The 18273-nt window shown below is 41.1% G+C and overlaps 2 protein-coding genes across 2 annotated transcripts in view; both read right to left on the bottom strand.

The window, feature by feature from the left end:
* ANXA1 (annexin A1) overlaps nt 1-18273 on the bottom strand; it is an 897109-nt gene that overhangs the window by 407566 nt on the left and 471270 nt on the right. The window lies entirely within an intron of this gene.
* TMC1 (transmembrane channel like 1) overlaps nt 1-18273 on the bottom strand; it is a 178196-nt gene that overhangs the window by 66612 nt on the left and 93311 nt on the right. Inside the window, exons 8-10 of the mRNA XM_050760710.1 lie at nt 14154-14260; nt 11209-11307; nt 74-216 (exon numbers count right to left, since the gene is read on the bottom strand). Coding sequence (XP_050616667.1) covers nt 74-216; nt 11209-11307; nt 14154-14260 — 349 coding nt within the window. The remainder of the gene's footprint in view (nt 1-73; nt 217-11208; nt 11308-14153; nt 14261-18273) is intronic.

Here is an 18273-nt window from a genome sequence, read left to right as displayed (position 1 = left end):
CAATCCCCAAATTAATCCCTCCATTTGATTCCAGAAATCATTATTTGCTTCCCAAAAGACAAATCAAACTTACGCTTTGAGGACAACCAGAAAGCTGTATCCAATGCACATAATCCCCACTAGAAAATAGGAGAGCGGCAACCTGAAATTCATCCATCCAATTGTTCGTTTATTGTCATAATAGCCATAAAAGAGAACGGAATATTGTGCCAAACCCTGAAATCCAACAACAAAGCCACTTAGCAGATGTCGTGAAGAGCAACTCAAAGGAAAAGATCAACTCTTAAGAGAAATAACAAAATGACGTTAATTTTCAAACTTGGGTCACAGCTCTGACATGAGCCCTATTGTTTTGCTCCATGAAGTGAATGTTTCAGCTGCCATGTTGACTGGCAGCTTTTTGGTTTATTTGAAAACCAGTGACTTCTAAATAGATAAAATTTTTAAGCAAATATAAGCTTGCTCAGCTGTGGAGCCATTACCGTGAAATGCCCTTTGATTTAAACATCAAAACACACTTAATGGTATCATTAGATTTACAATTTTAAGAGCTTGCTTAATACTGGGGGATGGGGATCTGAAAAATGCTTCCTCAAAGTGAGGTGGCAGATTTCCATTTCCAATCACCTGACCATAATTAGATCAGTTCTTCTTAAACCACAGAGGTTGTGTCTCAGCTCTCACTTCACAAAAATCAAAGAGCAGGTGAGATGACATTAGAACTCATCTGCACACTTCCCGTTCATCAAGACTATCACAGCATTCCCTTATAACAAGCATGTTTACTTGTGCATTAGATTCTCGTTCCTAAAAATTACCTGCCAGGGTTGAAATCATCCTCTCCCAAAGTCACCTGAATAACTCCCTCTTTATCCTCAGAACATTGGCATATTCTGATGCTGCTTCCTTTATAATATGCACCTTTTTCCTTCCTCACATTCACTGTTTTTCACTCTCAGCATTGAAGCATTGTTACTGTATCACTACAGCTATCCAGTCCCCAGTGCCCCTCTTACTTCTCTGTGACAATAACTATGCTTTGTGAAATGAGAAGATAATCACTTTTCAATATGTGGCTTCCTCTTGAGATCAGGTGAATCAACCCTGAATCTTAGAAAACCCAGTTGGTTGTCTTTAACATCATTTATACCAACCCAGGGACTTTGACACTCACAGCCAAAGAAGGGAAGTGAAGTCAGGGAGAGTGGAGGTATGGAAAAGAAAGAAGAAATGTCATGGATGCTAATTCCTAGAGGAAGAATTAAGAGAAGTAATTTAGAAAATTGCCTTTAACAAAGATCATGGCTAACTCAAATTGGAGGCCAACAGAGACCTGAAAAAACTATTGCTTTCAAAATATGGGGCACATTTTCTTAAATACTATACTCTATAAGAACTAGAACAAAATAAAATCTCCAAATAATCTCAGAGGAACTTGGGGGCTTAACTTGGGACTGCATGGAATGAATCATAAGTAAACACCAAAGGTCTGGGCTTCCCTGGGCCACGCAGGCCTGTATCTGCATTTTTCAGTTCAAGAAAAAATAAAGCCAACTTGTGATGTTTAATTGTATGTGTCAACTTGAGTGGGCCATGGGGTGTCCATATTAAACACTCTTTCTGGGTTTGCCTGGGAGGGTGTACCTGGATATGATGAGCAGTTAAATAGGTGGACTCAGTAAAGTAGATTGCCCTCCCCAACATGGTTGGACATCATTTTATCCACTGAGGACAAAAAGACGAAGAACAAAAGGAGGAAGGAGCGATTTGCTCCTTTTTCTCCTGCCTCACTCACTGCTTGAGCTGGGACATCTCATCTCATCTCCTCCTGCCCTCAGAGTGGGATTCAGACCATTGGCTCCTCTGGTTCTCAGGCCTTCAGATTCAGACTGAATTACAGCACTGGTTTCTCTGGGTCTCCAGCTTGCACATGGCAGGTTAGCAGATTTCTCAGCCTCCATGATTGTGTGAGTCATTTCCTCAAAATGAATCTCTTATATCTGTAATAAATCTATTATTTACATTAACTTATAAATTACATATATCTGCCAGACACGGTGGCTCACACCTGTAATTCCTGCACTTTGGGAGGCCAAGGCAGGCAGATCACTTGAGGTCAGGAGTTCAGGACCAGCCTGGCCAACATGGCGAAACCCTGGCTCTACTAAAAATACAAAAATTTGCTAGGTATGGTGGCACATGCCTGTAATCCCAGTTCTCAGGAGGCTGAGGCAGAAGAATTGTTTGAACCCAGGAGGTGCAGGTTGCAGTGACCCGAGATCACACCACTGCACTAAAGCCTAGGTGACAAAGTGACAAAGTGAGACCCTGTCTCAAAAAAACAAAAACCCAACAAATTTATATATATATATATATATATAAAGATTTATATAATCAATTTAAGTAATAATGATAAATCCAAATAAATTTATTGTATAAATACTAGATTTATACAATAAATTTTATATATGTGTGTGTCTGTGTGTATACATATCTTCTACTGGTTATATTTCTCTGGAGAACCCTGACTAGGATTGCAACCCAAAAGAACATTTAGGGATAAACAACCAGTAGAAACCTCAAGCAGAGGGAGTGGGTGAGCTAATCTCACGTCTAAGGTAAGACATGGATTGACCAACTGCCCAAGACCCAGAAATCTTCATCCCAGGAGAATATGCTTGGGAGGATTTCCCAGCTCCCAGGTACATGACATCTTCTTGTTTCACATTTATCTAGTTAAGATCTCTGCTTCTTCCCACTTGTGTTAAATCCAATCTCCTTCTATTGTGTCTTAACCTTTATGCTGGTTCTTCTGTCCCAGGGTGACAATAACAGAACGTGCTAAGTATAAACACTTAGTCTCTTGTTTGGTTTAAAGATTATATCCTGACCTGTTTATTTAACCCTCGTGGGACAACACAACAATTTCCAAATGTCTCTGTTTTTCATTGCCCTATCTCTTTGCCACAAACCACAAACGTGACACTCAGTGACAATGGTTGCTGTGATACGTAACATCACCGTATACATTTCGTGAACATTTAGCACTTGCCAAACACCTTGTTTTATCTTACAGAGTCCTCAGGGGAACACTCTGAAGTTGCTGCTACTAGGATGATCGTATCCTCCACTCTTGATGTTTTCTTCCATGTGAAGACCCATTAACCTAACACTCCCGGCCACCCTCCCCTGCCTCACTCTAGCCTGGGGGAAAAGCGACTGATTTGACAGTAGAGCGTGGATGGAGAAATGCGGACACCTCTTCCTCCTCTTGAGAGGGCACATGCTGTGCTCTGCCCCTCCAAGGAGAGGCCTGTCGTGGCAGAGAGGTCTGGCTGTGAAGTTCACTTGTCCATAAAGACACTACATTCTTTTATGTCAGCTTCGACAATAATAAAGGGGGCATGTTGACCTCCACTGGTCTTACCCTTTGTTATATTTCTGGTTAGCTCACAATCTTGTTGGACAAGGGAGGAATTATTATTTACATAATTTTCCCCTCTCCTGCACACACAAAAGTTCAATAGCTACTATCACTATACCTATTTTACAGATGAAGAAACTGAGCCTTAGAGAGGTTAAGTAATTTGTCCAAGTTCACATAACTAATGAGTGACAGTGTCTGAACTTGAACTGAGTCTAATCCAAATCCTATATGCTTAACCACTGTACTATACTGCTTCTCCTGTGCTTTCTTTATCTAGCAAAAGTTATATCATGCTAGTGCCATACCTTTTTGGTGAAAGAAACAAGAAACTCTATGAACCTATTACGGACTTTGATCTACACCCCTAGACTGGTCCCTGGTGGTGCCAGGGCCTCTTGGAAAGAACCCCAGGCATCCCTTTTGAGAATATTTCAGAGGGGGTCACCCCCACCTGATATCTTTTATCTAATTCATAATGACAATATTGGGATTAAAAGACACACTGAAAATATCATAAAAGGAGAAAGTAGATATAGAACAAGCATCTGGTGAGCTTGTTAGGTTAGCACAATAGCTACTAGGGGCAGCCAGCTCATCTGGCATATGTACCATTCAACATATGTTCAATGGCTGGCACTTCATAAATATTAGATCATAACCAAAGCCCGAGAATGGTTCTGGTTTGGTTTTGTTTTTCTGACTGGGGGCAGGCAGAGTCATGATTAGTTTGCAAAGGTTTCTGCAGTTTGCCTATTTGATATATATGAAGTCAAATCTATAAATGAATATTGTTAAAAAGCACAGTTTTTGTTTATTTATTTTTAATTAATTAACTAATTTTCTATTACACTTTAAGTTCTGGGATACATGTGCAGAATGTGCAAGTTTGTTACATAGGTATACACGTGTCATGGTGGTTTGCTGCACCCATCAACCCATCATCTACATTATGTATTTCTTCTAATGCTATCCCTCCCCTAGCAACCAACCCCCTGACAGGCCCCAGTGTGTGATGTTCCCCTCCCTGTGTCCAAGTGTTCTCATTGTTCAACTCCCACTTATGAGTGAGAGCATGCAGCATTTGGTTTTCTGCTCTTATGTTAGTTTGCTGAGAATGATGGCTTCCAGCGTCATCCATGTTCCTGCAAAGGACATGAACCCATTCATTTTTATGGCTACATAGTATTCCATGGTGTATATGTGCCATATTTTCTTTATTCAGTCTATCACTGATGGACATTTGGGTTGGTTCCAAGTCTTTGCTATTGTGAACAGAAGAGCACAGTTTTTAAAGGCTTTATCCAATCCATCTTTGTAGCATGTTGAGGGATGGCTTTAAATACAACTTGAAAGGCTTAGAAGGAGAATGCTCCCCATCTTCTACCCAGTGGCATGGCACACTCCACTCATCTTTCCCTGTCCCTTGAAACTACAGCAGCAGACATCTGGAAGTGACTAAAATAGCAATGACTCCTAGCCCAGCCAAGTTTCTATTCAATTTTGATGTCAGCACATGCTGCTTTCCCCATGGGAGCACTCTCCCACCCCAAAATCTGTGACAGAGAAACCAGAGTCAGCGCCAAGTTCCCAGTGAGCACAGAAAATTTCTGTCCAACTCTGGGGTGCCATGCTCGTGTGTTGTCTATTAAGACTCTAATTTCTGTTTGAATGCTGCAGCTGGTCCAGTCCATAATCACCGACACATTTCCACAAGAAAGACTGTTTTTATTATGGTTACCAGGGCTCGATTCACACATTTACTTTCCTAACTAACACTTATTGAGAACTTACTATTTGCCCAATATACATAGATGGATTAGAAGACAGGATTACAGAGGCCCCCAAAAGGCTCTGCATGCAAAACATCTCCTTCATAATTATCTGTTGTCTGAAATTATATTAGAACTGCATCCCTTTGGTGTATCTCATGATTACAAATAAATGTTCACCATGAAAGATAACACTCTATCCGCAGGATGATCAGTGAATTTCTTCATTCTTAGTAGCTCTTGTTAATTTGTAATAGCTGTCATACCATTATTTTGAAAGACTGTATAAGGTAAAACTGGTAGGAAAAGAAGGTATAATTTTTGAAGCATATCTGCTGAGGGTATGTGAGGGGAGGTAACACTGCAAGATTCAAGTCTGGGTGTATTTCTACTTTTCTCTGAGTTGTTGCTGATTATTTACACCTTAGCATGAACGAAGGTTTCAAGTGTGGATGAAAGACAAGGACTGGCACTCAACATTTCATAGAGTAGGACACAACATATGAGAGAAACAAGGAGTGAAAAGGCTAATTACACCCAGAACAAACCTCAACTGATCTCACAAGAACAGCAGCCATCCCTGCCCTCATGGGCTGTATGCTGAGAGCAGTGCATGGCCACACTCCTCCTCCTCTCCAGGCAGACCCATTAGGCTTCTGCCTAATACTGTGCTCATCTCTGAGTTTTTTCTTTTCGTTTTTCTCCAACCCAGATTCATAGACATGAAACAGGCGTTCTAAGGTTCTTTTTTTTTTTTTTTTTTTTTTTGAGACGGAGTCTCGCTCTGTCGCCCAGGCTGGAGTGCAGTGGCGCGATCTCGGCTCACGGCAAGCTCCGCCTCCCGGGTTCACGCCATTCTCCTGCCTCAGCCTCCCGAGTAGCTGGGACTACAGGCGTCCGCCAGCACGCCCGGCTAATTTATTTATTTATTTATTTATTTATTTTTTATTTTTTATTTTTAGTAGAGACGGGGTTTCACCGTGTTAGCCAGGATGGTCTCGATCTCCTGACCTTGTGATCCGCCCTTCTCGGCCTCCCAAAGTGCTGGGATTACAGGCGTGAGCCACCGCGCCCGGCCGGTGTTCTATGGTTCTTAACGGGGATAGTGTAGATTACAAAGAGGAAGCTGAGCCGAACCTAGGCAGATCTAATTTTCAGCAGAGGGAATCAAGTTGTGTTAAGGACAGTAGACAGTGATCTCTGCCCCTCAAGCAGCTGTGAAGGAGGCAGTTCCTTTTGGTGTCCATCCTTCCATCCTTGTATTGGTACCCTCGTCCCCCTGCCTCCTGCCTAGACAGGGGACATGGCTGCTGCCCCACTTCCACTTTCTTGCTGTGGATACAAGTTCCTTCCTTCTGTTTCCTTGTCCCTCCAACAAATGGGAATTTTCATGAGCTAAGTATCCTGAAGAGGCATTTAAAGAAGCATCTGCTATGTACCGGAGACGTGCTGATATGCTGATATTTCTTTTTTTTTTTTTTTTTTTTTTTTTTTTGAGACAGAGTCTTGCTCTGTCACCCAGGCTGGAGTGCAGTGGCGTGATCTCGGCTCACTGCAAGCTCCGCCGCCTGGGTTCACACAATCTCCTGCCTCAGCCTCCCGAGTAGCTGGGACTACAGGCACCCACCACCATGTCTGGCTAATTTTTTGTATTTTTAGTAGGACGGGGTTTCACCATGTTAGCCAGGATGGTCTCGATCTCCTGACCTTGTAATCTGCCTGCCTTGGCCTCCCAAAGTACTGGGATTACAGGTGTGAGCTGCTGCACCCAGCCGAGATGTGCTAATACTTTACACACATAATCTCATGTATTTTTTATACAAGCCTGGTAGCTAGGCTTGTATAAATGGTATTTTATACATGGCAACTACAAGGTTCAGGATGATTGTCTAATATTTCACAGGTCACATGTGGCAGGATTCAAACCCAGGTTTGTTGGAATCTCATGTCTAGTTTTTGTCATTATGCTACACTGCATTTTTAACTCTTCTGGCTTCTAAAGAAAGTAGTTCCATTTGCCTTTTGGGCCATGGCCCATGCCTGATACTAACAGTGGAAATTCTAGACCCTATGTCCAATGCCATTACACATCTCACTCCACTTGCATGTCTCACAGGAAGCCTGAACATAGCACATTCAAGAAAGTTTCCCAAACCTGCTCCTTCCCCCTATCTCAGGTGTGCTCCACTGCCTGTAGGATAAAGTCTGACTTGAGCATAATGAAATTGTTCTCCCTGGTTAGGCCCTTTTTTGAATTTATTTTTTTTAGTATGACAGGCTCACTTCTTGCCACTCTCCTCTCTCCCTAAATACGAACTTTGCTGAATCACTCTTGGGTGTTGACAGCATAGCACCATCTCATGCCTCCAAGCCTTTGTGCATGCTGATCTCTCTGCTTGGAATTCGTTTCCCAATTGCCTGCCCCATTCTGGAGCCTGCTCTATTCCCGCCCTTTCTTTAAAACTGGTTTAAGATACCTGTAAAGCCTTCGTTGAGCTCTCAACCACAGCCAGTTGTGATAGGGGTAATGAATGCCCCTTCCTTTCTCTCAGCATTTCCTTCAGAGGCACGGAGCTTCACTCAGTGCAATATGCCTCAGCCTTTCTCTGTCCCTAGACTCACTCCACCCCAGGAGAGGTGTAGTGATTTCTCTTGATAAACTGGGAACGAATTAACTGGGCAGGCCCAGCCCAAACATACCTTTCTTCGTCTAGGAAATAAGTTGCCCTCTAGAGCCGGGCGCGGTGGCTCACGCCTGTAATCCCAGCACTTTGGGAGGCCGAGGCGGGCGGATCACAAGGTCAGGAGATCGAGACCACGGTGAAACCCCGTCTCTACTAAAAATACAAAAAAATTAGCCGGGCGCGGTTGTGGGCGCCTGTAGTCCCAGCTACTCGGGAGGCTGAGGCAGGAGAATGGCGTGAACCCGGAAGGCGGAGCTTGCAGTGAGCTGAGATCCGGCCACTGCACTCCAGCCTGGGCGGCAGAGCGAGACTCCGTCTCAAAAAAAAAAAAAAAAAAAAAAAAAAAAAAAAAAGCTACTTAAAATATTGGATAAAATTACTTTCAGGCTATGTGTACATGGTGTATATGAAACTAAATGAATGTTGTGTTTAGACTTGAGTATCATTTTCAAGGTATCTCATTATGTATATGGAAATATTCCAAAATCTGAAAAAAATTGAAATATAAGACACTTCTGGTCTCAAGCATTTTGGATAAGGAATACTCAGCCTGTACTGTGTGCCACATACTCTGAGCTATCTGCTGCTTCATGCATTATCGCATTTAATGCTCTTTGTGGTGGATACTGTTATTTTCTCCATTTCACATATAAGAACACTCTTGAGCTTAGTCTCAGATATAAATACCCACCATGAAGAGGGTTGTGAAGTGAGGGACCTTACTTACCAATCACAGTTCACTGCATGATGCAGACATTGGAGAAATAGAGCTATTAAAATCACTACTAACCCCAGCAATGATGCATGCCAAATTAATGACTGATACCAGCATGCAGTAAGCCTGTAAGTGAATAAAATCAGTGTAATGGCTTTCTGTTATTTTCTTGACCTTTAAATATCCTCTCATTGCCTTAGGATTGTTTCAGGCAGGCCTAGAAATAAATATCATAGAACACTCTGGTTTCTGTATCCTCTGCCGACCTATAAACTGTATTTCACCAAACTGGACATAAGAGAGCTGTCAAGGGCAGTGATACAATCTTGGGGAGCACACTCATCATCCAAACTCTTTCCCTCTACTTCCCTCTGAATTTGCCTCTCAGACCCTCTTGTCTACTCATTAGTAACTCTCTTACAGCAATTTTTCTGTTTGTCTTCCTCAACTGAGTCACTAGCTTTCAAACCCCAAATGGACTTTTTTGCTCCAAATTTTCCATTTCAGTTCATTGGGAAATTCAGAAGTATTTAAACTTCAGAAATCTATACATAAAAATACAAAGACTTTTTGTTCATATTTTTAGTCCTTCCTTTCTCTGGTATGCCATAAAAAGCAGAAAAAGTCAGTGATCGCAGTCCTTGTTCTTATTAAGCAGATCGGAAGTTGGTCATTTTGCTAATCAGAGGAAGAGAATGAGAAATGAAAACAGTGGTAAGGTGACATAGTAATGTATTGTTTGCAATTTGAAAGTGAGAGGGATAAATAAAGGGAGGAATAAAGGGAGGGGAGGAGGAAGAGATGGAAGAAATTAGGAGTGATAGAAAAGAGAAATAAAAGGGAAGAGGTAAAATCCAACTCAGGGGCCATCTCTTCTGTAAAACCCAGACCCACCTAAGAATAAATAAGAACCACTTACTCAGGGTTCCCCAGAATCTTTTTTCCTTTTTTAAAATTTTGCTAACTTTATGGACAGCATCTTGTATACTGGTTGCCTACGTGTCTTCCTTCTAATATCATGAGTACCCTGAGGTCAAGAATCATGTCACATTCATCTTTGTAAAACCTATGTATGTTTATAATTCAGTTTAAAAAATGCTGAATTGAAATGGAAAGTCCAACTGACAGGGGTGACTGAAGATTACAAATGCCACATATTTGTCGCTCTCATTGTGTCTTATGCTAATTTGATAGCTTGCTTTGTTCACTCAGAGATGGGAAAGCTTTCTTAAGGTTTGCATGTTCTGGTACTCCTCACATAAACTGGTCCTGTGGTTCTTACTTCAAGGCTCTACAAATCATCCCCCTCACTCAGGATTGTCAGTCAACGAGACTCATTTAGCCTCTACTGGATGAGGACTAGATTACGGGCTGAAAAGATGTAGCAGACCTGATTCATTCTTTGGGAAACTCACAATTTAAGGAGGCTAAAAGTAGAAATCAAAATGTTTGTAAGATATACATATTAACACTATAAACAGGAAGTCTGTTTTTTCCCTCCTTCATTCTGCAATCTGTATAAAATTTTATTCTCATTGTCTAGCCTCCAAAAATTACTTGAATTATCAATTCCTCAATTTCTACCTGGGTACTTTCCCACCCATATGCTTCCAAACATTTCTAATCTAGTCACTACTAAAAGAAGAATATGTGGAATTACATTGTTGTCAAAGACTTGACTCATACATATAGTCCAAAATGGTTTTTCTATGGAAAGGAGTTCTTCCGCAGAATGAACTCGGAATGCAAGGTCCTTTGCACTCCCTTTGCTCTTACCTCTGGATTTAGTAGTCAATTCCCAGAAAATGGGAGCCCACATGGAGACCCAAAGAGTCCCCATGAAAATGGGAAAGTACCCAGTTCTTCCACAGAACTCCTTTCCATAGTAATAATCTCTAGGTAGGGGAGCTCAAAGAGTAATGCTCATTTTAATACTACAATGGAATAATACTAATTTTAGTATTATTTAGAAGTTAGAATTTAGTATTTCTTAGTTTTCAATATTTAGCTTTATTTAGTATTAACTAATGAGTTATACTAAATAGGAGGCTTGTTTAGGAAGAGGTTAATAGGAAGCGTAAAAGTTTTAATTCCCTAGGAATCCAGCAAGATTTTCCAAAAAGCACATTTACAAACTCTTCCTTTATTCTTTTCCAAAGCCAGCGATAAGAATATTTGCTTCAAGTCTTTGAACTCTGAGCTCACCTTTATTCAGTAGTCTATATTCCCATATATATTACCATTGTCCTGAATCATAGTCACATTTATATAAAGAGACTTCTTTCTTTCTTTCTTTCCTTCCTTCCTTCCTTCCTTTCTTTCTTTCCTTTTCTTTCCTTCCTTCCTTCCTTTCTCTTTCTTTCTTTTTCTTTCTTTCTTTCTTTTTCCTTTCCTTTCTTTCTTCTTCTTTCTTTTCTTTCTTCCTTCCTTCCTTCCTTCCTTCCTTCCTTTCCTTCCTTCCTTCCTTCTTTCTTTTTAAAGGGAGCAGGGACATCTTTATTAAGACATTCAGCCTGACCCAGGAGAGGAGGCCGTGGGTTTCAGAGTAAAATAAACTAAGTAGAAATGTAGAAATCCATCCTCCCACCAATACAGTTGTGTGGAGACACTTACATTGAAGTCGTACAACACACCAAAGTTTGCTGCCGATGCCTCTTCAGCCCTGGGAACTGTTTTCCTAGGTAAACTGCCATACGGCAAACCCCAGAGGTACTGTATGGAGAAGCAAATAAAGCAGTGAACAATTAGAAACAAAGTCTGAGCCACACATGTGATCACAAATGGTTTTGCTTAAAAGCCCTTCTGAAACATTTTCCTGGGGACTCTTTGGGTCTCCATGTGGGGTCCCATTTTCTGGGAATCAACTACTAAATCCAGAGGTAAGAACAAAGGGAGTGCAAAGGACCCTGCATTCCGAGTTCAGGGGACCACCAGCTGTCAGGTCAATCACATTCCCCAGAGGGCTTTCTGAGGATCCCGCTGCCACCACTACCACCAAACTGTTCTGATTTAGAAGACTAGAAAGGAGAGAGGTAGCCTTTCGAGTCACAAAGGACTCAACAAAACCATCTTACCCACACCTTCATATGAGGATACCCCTTAGGAGTGGGGGTGGAGGAAGATTCTGTCCTTCACGTCAAGAGAGAGAACTCAAGGAAAACCAATCATGTAATTTGTGGGTGCCTGCAAAGTGAGAACACTTGCACCCTGATTGTGGTGTCTGCTTCATCACTAATTCAGGGCTGCTGCCTCAAATTCATGCTACCTGATTGGAAGAGAAGCACAGTAGGGAGAATAGTACTGGGAAGAGTGGGTCAGTGAGAGGACAAGAATAGATAGGGTCACAGGAAGGTGCCTTGGTGAGAACTGGAAAGAGCACCTTTCTAGCCCCATAGCTTACCAAGCAGATGTTGCTTCTTCTGTGAGATGGAAACTTCCCTCCTAAAGCTGGGAACAGAAGATGAATGTGGCTTGAAGCCCAGGTGCAGAGCTTGACTGAGCAAAGGGCTGGACATCAATCTCTGCTCACTCCCTGTGCACAAGCTACACAACCTCCCAAAGTAGGCCTTTGGCCCATCTGGCTTCCTGGTCCGAAGAGAATAGAAGGTGGGTTCCACACATGCTGTCTCACCCCAAAGTTAGGGGGCACAGAGGACAAAGGAGATTAAGGTCTAAGGCTTGCCCAGGGACACAGGACCTTGGGGCAAAAGGGCATGTGCCTTGGAGGAATACTGAGTGAGCCTGTAGGGTAGAGGCAGCTGAAAAATACAGGCTTGCTGCTGGGAGATGACTGCCCTGGCCTCTGGTGGTTCTGCAAAGTCAGCATGCAGGGTGTCCATTCTCTTGTTCTTTTGCTGGAGTTGGTAATCATTGCCCAGAAAACAGGATGCCCCTCAGGGTCTAATACAACCTACAAAAGGGTATCCAAAGCCAGCATGCTTCCTAGCTCTCAGAATACATCCAACCTAACATATAGGCACTCCATCCACTACATAGCAGATAATCTGTAATTTCATGTCATTTAAATAAATCAGCAACAGCCTTTTATTTTCTCCACATGGAGGCAGCATGGTGTGGGGGGAAAGAGTAAATGCTGCTGATAAAACTCCGTTTATATCTGCATCTGACACTAAGTAATGTCATAGTAGCCAGTGATGGAATGGAGGAGTTTCAGATTTCCTTAGAGAGGTAAGGAAAAAAAAAAAAAGCTGGGGTTAATTTGAAATAGATAAAATACACACATTCAGCTGCATTATCTGAAAGTGTGCACTTGGGAAATAAACTATAAAGAACCTCTGATCTTTGGTCACTGTCTTCTATGAGCCAGACAACTTTAGAAGCCCTGGAATTCTCTCAAGGATTATAAAACTAGTGGATTAAAGTGCAAAATCTTGGAGAAAGGGATTGAATCATGGGTTCTAGTCCTAGATCAGCTTAATAAAAAAATTTACTCCAAGATGTTAGCTAAGTCACATCAACATTATGCGACTCCGTTTACATGTTTTACCTGGTTGAAGAAAACATTTTCCACCTTCTACATCATAAATTTGTTGTGAGGCACAGTAAGTAAAAGAAGTGAAAGAGCTTTGTACTATTAAAGGCTCACATCTCTTTATGAATGTAAAGCATTATTATTATGATGTTAATGGGAGGCTTAGTATAGAAAGTGGCACTGATTTGAAGTTATCAAGATAAAAAGTCACCCAGAACACCAAATGTTGGCCACTGTCAATGCTGTATGAACCACATTGGCTTTGAAATACTGGTCCTAAAAGGTCCTTTGTAGGTTAAATAAAACCTAGCCCAACTTCTGTAAGGTAAGCATTCAAAGGTGTCAGAATCATTTAACTTCATATAGGTGAAGGCTCTGACCTCAGTCTAGCTTTTTGGCCTCAGCTGACCCTTTCCCCACATCAGTTCAGGGCTTTGTCTTCTTTGATTTGGAACCTCTGTCTGTTTTAGTTTCTGACTTTGGACCTAAAAGACCCCACTCCCACTCTCATCCCATCCCACTATTTGTGTGTGTGTGTGTGTGTGTCTGTGTGTGTGTGTGTGTGTGTGTGTGGTGTGGGCATTATCTTACTTTGTATCTTAGGGGGTAAATGTTCATTTTGTGCTTCTTCAGTATAGAAAGTCTGGAGGCTTGGCGTTGCATTAAAGAAGCATTTCTTTCAAAGCTAACTTGGCAAAATAAATAAATACAACTCACAGGGTGTCCAAGTCTCCCTCTTGAACAATAATTTTTAACATTTAGGAACAGGGACCCCCTTGGGAAACTGAAAGAAGCCATGAAACTTTCCACATAAAAATGCACTTTTAAACATACATGGGAAATTATACATAAGTTATATAATTTCAAGAGGCTCACACACCCTTTAGTGCAAGGATTGGGACCTTTGGCCCATAGGCACCATTTTGAAGGTTAATCTCATTACAAATCCTATGACTCCAAGATGTGAAAATAGCCAATTAATTATTCCACCCTTAAAGAAGAGACAAATACTTTTCTGGGAGAAACATTTTTCAGCATGTTTTGTAAACTAGAAGTCAGATCTCACCTCTGGCAACATGATGAGGCTAAATGTCAGGATAAAGAGAACCATGTTGACTCCATACATCCATCTCAAGAAGAGGAAGTATGAGGCCACTGAGGAGCCAAACTGACCTATTACAAAGAAAATAAAAAGTTTGAAGAGAGATCAAAGCAAACAAACAAACAAACAAAAAGAGCTTTGTCTTGGTTGCCTTCAAAACAAGTCTATTGTGAGGCATTGGTGCTTTTTATATTTACAGGCAATAGTATTCTTTTCTCTCTATTCAGGAAGAGAAAATGTTAATCATGCTGGAAGCATTCCCTGTCATGTGGAATGTAGAAGGTACGTAGAATGCAGTTGTGCAGACTGCATGTGACCTACCCCATCAGAGTCCATCCAAGGGAAAGCTGCCTTTTGCTGAGCAGCCATGATTGCCGCCTGCAGAGTGCATTTTATTCCTTGAGTTAATACTGATAAGTGAGCAAATATATGTAAAGGTAACTACGGTGCCCAGCTAGTAATTAGCTACCACTATAATTATAATTACTGCTATTTTCTCCCCCTTTTCTCAGGTAAACAATGTTCTCAAACAGAGTTTATCACATCTTTTACAGATAGTTATCTTACCAGCAGTCCTGTGCTGTTTCCCCCATTACTGGAATTTTACAGGGACAGTATAAAAGCTGGAATGCATTCATTCACTCCACACATCTTATGCCAGAAATTATCTTAGATGTGAAGCACAATGTCATAGATAGGGGGGCTGCTATAATAGAACTTACATTTTAGTGAGGTATGGATACAGCAAATATGTAACATACATAGAAAGATATAGAGCTAGAGATACAGACATAGATATTAGCTATAGATATAGATAGATATAGATAGAGATGACAGGAGATAGAGATAATAGCAGGTAATACAGGAGGGAAGGGGAAGTATTGAGAGGGGTTGCTTTCAAAGATTTGTCAAGGAAAGAATATCAGAGATGTCATCTAAGCAGAGATCTGAAGTTTGAGGAAGAGGTAGCAACATGCTGAGCTGGGGAAGAGCAGTTCAAGCAGAGGAAAAAGCCAGAACAAAGATCCTAAGGGGCAAGGGCTTGGGACAATTGAGGAACAAAACTCAGGCCTGTGCAGTTGGAGTACATGAATGAGGGAAAGTGGTGACAGATAAGGATGGAGAGGCCAAACCACACACTGACAGGTGTTAAGCATTAGGGCCAGAGGAAGGGGTGATGAGCATGACTTTTAAAAAACCACTTTAGCTTTGGGGAATGAATAGGCAATAGGCAAGAATGTTCAGTCAACTCACCCCGTCCCCAGAAGTGAAAAGTAAAGTGATTGGTTAATTCTTGTTGACAGAAAAAAAAAAAAAAAAAAAAAGCACCTTCTTAAAGCAGAGAGTGGAAGAAGAAAAATGAAGAATTTAAGTCTTAGGTTCAAATTTCAAAATTTCATAGATTTACGAAAGCAAAAGTTTCTTTGATGGTCATTTAAGATTCAGCACCAAGCTGCTAACTTTCCCAGTCTTCCAAATTATCATTGTCAGTTGCCCAAGAAAAAATAACAAACAGCTTCAGTCCCCGGCTGCATCAGCCCATGTGTTCTGTCCCATTCAGCTAACATTCAGCTAAACATCTCTTTTGACCAATGATTTTCTGGAGCCTTCTGGCTTTGAAATATTATCAGTGGGGAAGCATTATCAATGGAAAAGGAAGGCTCATGGGTAGCAAATTCCAGCCTCTACTTATTTAGATGAGGCCGGCCTCACAGGACAGTAACGCCTCTATTTCTGGACCTTTGTCTATTATTTTTTTGTTTTGTTTTGAGAAGTTTTGCCCTTGTCACCCAGGCTGGAGTGCAGTGGTGCAATCTTGGCTCACTGTAACCTCCGCTTTCCAGTTTCAAGCGATTCTCCTCCCTCAGCCTCCTGAGTAGCTGGGATTACAGGCACCCGCCACCACATCTGGCTAATTTTTGTATTTTTAGTAGAGACGGGGTTTCACCATGTTGGCCAGGCTGGTCTCTATCTCCTGACCTTGTGATCCACCTGCCTCGGCCTCCCAAAGTGCTGAGATCACAGGAGTGAGCCACCACACCCAGCCCCTTTGTCTATTCTTTACCTACCATCTTTCTTATTCCCACAACACAGTGGCAGGTTTTTTTAGAAACTTAAGAAGTCAACCTTTAAATGGATATTTTGGAAGAAATCAACGATTTTGAAGTCTGAGTATTTTTCTTTATACTCACAAGGGAATTTGAATTGATTTCACATTGCCGAGGAGTACAGAGTTCTATAACGTTTCTAAGGGTATGTGGTTTTGATACACAACCCCACCCCACCCCAGCCCAGTGCTGTCACCAGGTGCACTGGTCTGCTTCTCCTAGGACATCTGATCACCTTCTTGGCTCCCTGTGACTTCATACCATTTCATGGCTGTTATCTACATTCTCTGGTAACGGCTACCTCAGGGCTGCTCAGCCAGGTTCATTCATCATGTTTTATTGAAGGCAGTGGACTTCCAGTTTGTTACTCATTACAGTTACTCATTTATCGGAGGAAAGCCTTGGTCGCTAGGAATCAAGGTAGGTTTTTCCCTGGAGTCACATGTGGACCCTCCAGTATGAAGTTCCACATATAGGATACTAACCCACCTTTCCTTCCTTCCTTCCTTCCTTCCTTCCTTCCTTCCTTCCTTCCTTCCTTCCTTCCTTCCTTCCCTTCCTTCTTATGGTTTTGCTCTTCTAATTATTGCCACAGCCCATCCTCTCACCACCTAAACACAATCCCTGGCAAATGAGTTCCTTGTGTGTGCAGTACAAATATACCTAAATGTAAAAGAGAGAAGTGATTAAGATGTTTCAGGAAGTATCCCTTCCTCCAACATGCACATGCATTATAATGAAATATACTTTAGAGTTCAAAACTTCCAAACTCCAGTTCTCAGATTTGACAGTGGCTTCACAACTATTTTATTTGGAGGTTGAGTCTTTACAGAATCCTAAGTGTAAAGAAAATGAATTGCAAGCCAACAGATTTCATTAAAATTAGAATGACTGTAGAAAGACCCAGACACAGGTAGAAGAGACTAAGAAATCCAGAAGACAAAGTTTCTTCTACACTAGACCTATCAATGGCAGAGGAGAAAACACAGTAACAAAACAAACGAAGATCTTAAAGGAGAGAAAATGAAACAACAGGTTGTCATAAAAACTCCAGTTTTTCCTGTCTCAACACAAAAATAAAAAAGAAGAAATCTTCCCTCTTTATCCCTTTTATCTAGTGGTTCTATCCTACCGGATGTTGTTGACTAAAACTGATGTTCACTAAAAAGAAATGCCTCATTAGTGTGTCTAAAAGAGCATAAATGAAAAGAATAGCAATTTTTACATACTTAGTCTCTCAGCGTAAGGAAGCAAAATGAGTAGTAATAATAATAATAAGAGCTAGCATATCTCGATGGTCAGTTATGTGTTCCAAGAACTTTATCAGCATCAACGCATTATGCTGCCACTAGAATTTAATGAGGTTAAGTATTATTAGTCCCACCATGAATCAGGAAACAAAAACTTGAACACAGTAGTTGACTGACTCAAAAGTTGATTACTAATAGGTAACATTTAATGAATCTTTGTTTCAAACACCAATTTGATCTGTATGTATTAACTTATTTAATGATCATGATCATCAAATCCTTACAAGATGGGAACTATTGTTTTCTCATTTTACAGAGACTTAGGTCTATAGGTTACATAGCTAGTAAACGAGGAAGCCAGGCTTCTAAACCAGGCAGTCTTGAGCTACAGGTGTTTGACTCCAAATCTAGATCTCTCTTAACCACACTGCCATATGGCCCCTTAAGTAAAACATAGTTCAATTAATTTTCTTAAAACTATGATATATACAATAAATATGCAATGAATATGTGTTTCTGAAACAATAGGAATAGATAATATCCATCTATCAGCTAAAGCCAGTCAAATTCACAAATTTGAGGCCCATAATGACCATTTCTTTTTTCTTTAATCAGACTGATAAATGCTGCTTCCATAGTAAATTATTAATGTATAAAAACAGAGTCTTGGCCAGACTTGGGGGCTCACTCCTGTAATCCCAGCACTTTTGGAGGCTGAGCCAGGCA

Source organism: Macaca thibetana, chromosome 15 (assembly GCF_024542745.1).
Source record: "Macaca thibetana thibetana isolate TM-01 chromosome 15, ASM2454274v1, whole genome shotgun sequence".
NCBI lineage: Eukaryota > Metazoa > Chordata > Mammalia > Primates > Cercopithecidae > Macaca > Macaca thibetana.
This window is presented reverse-complemented; position numbering and strand designations above follow the sequence as displayed.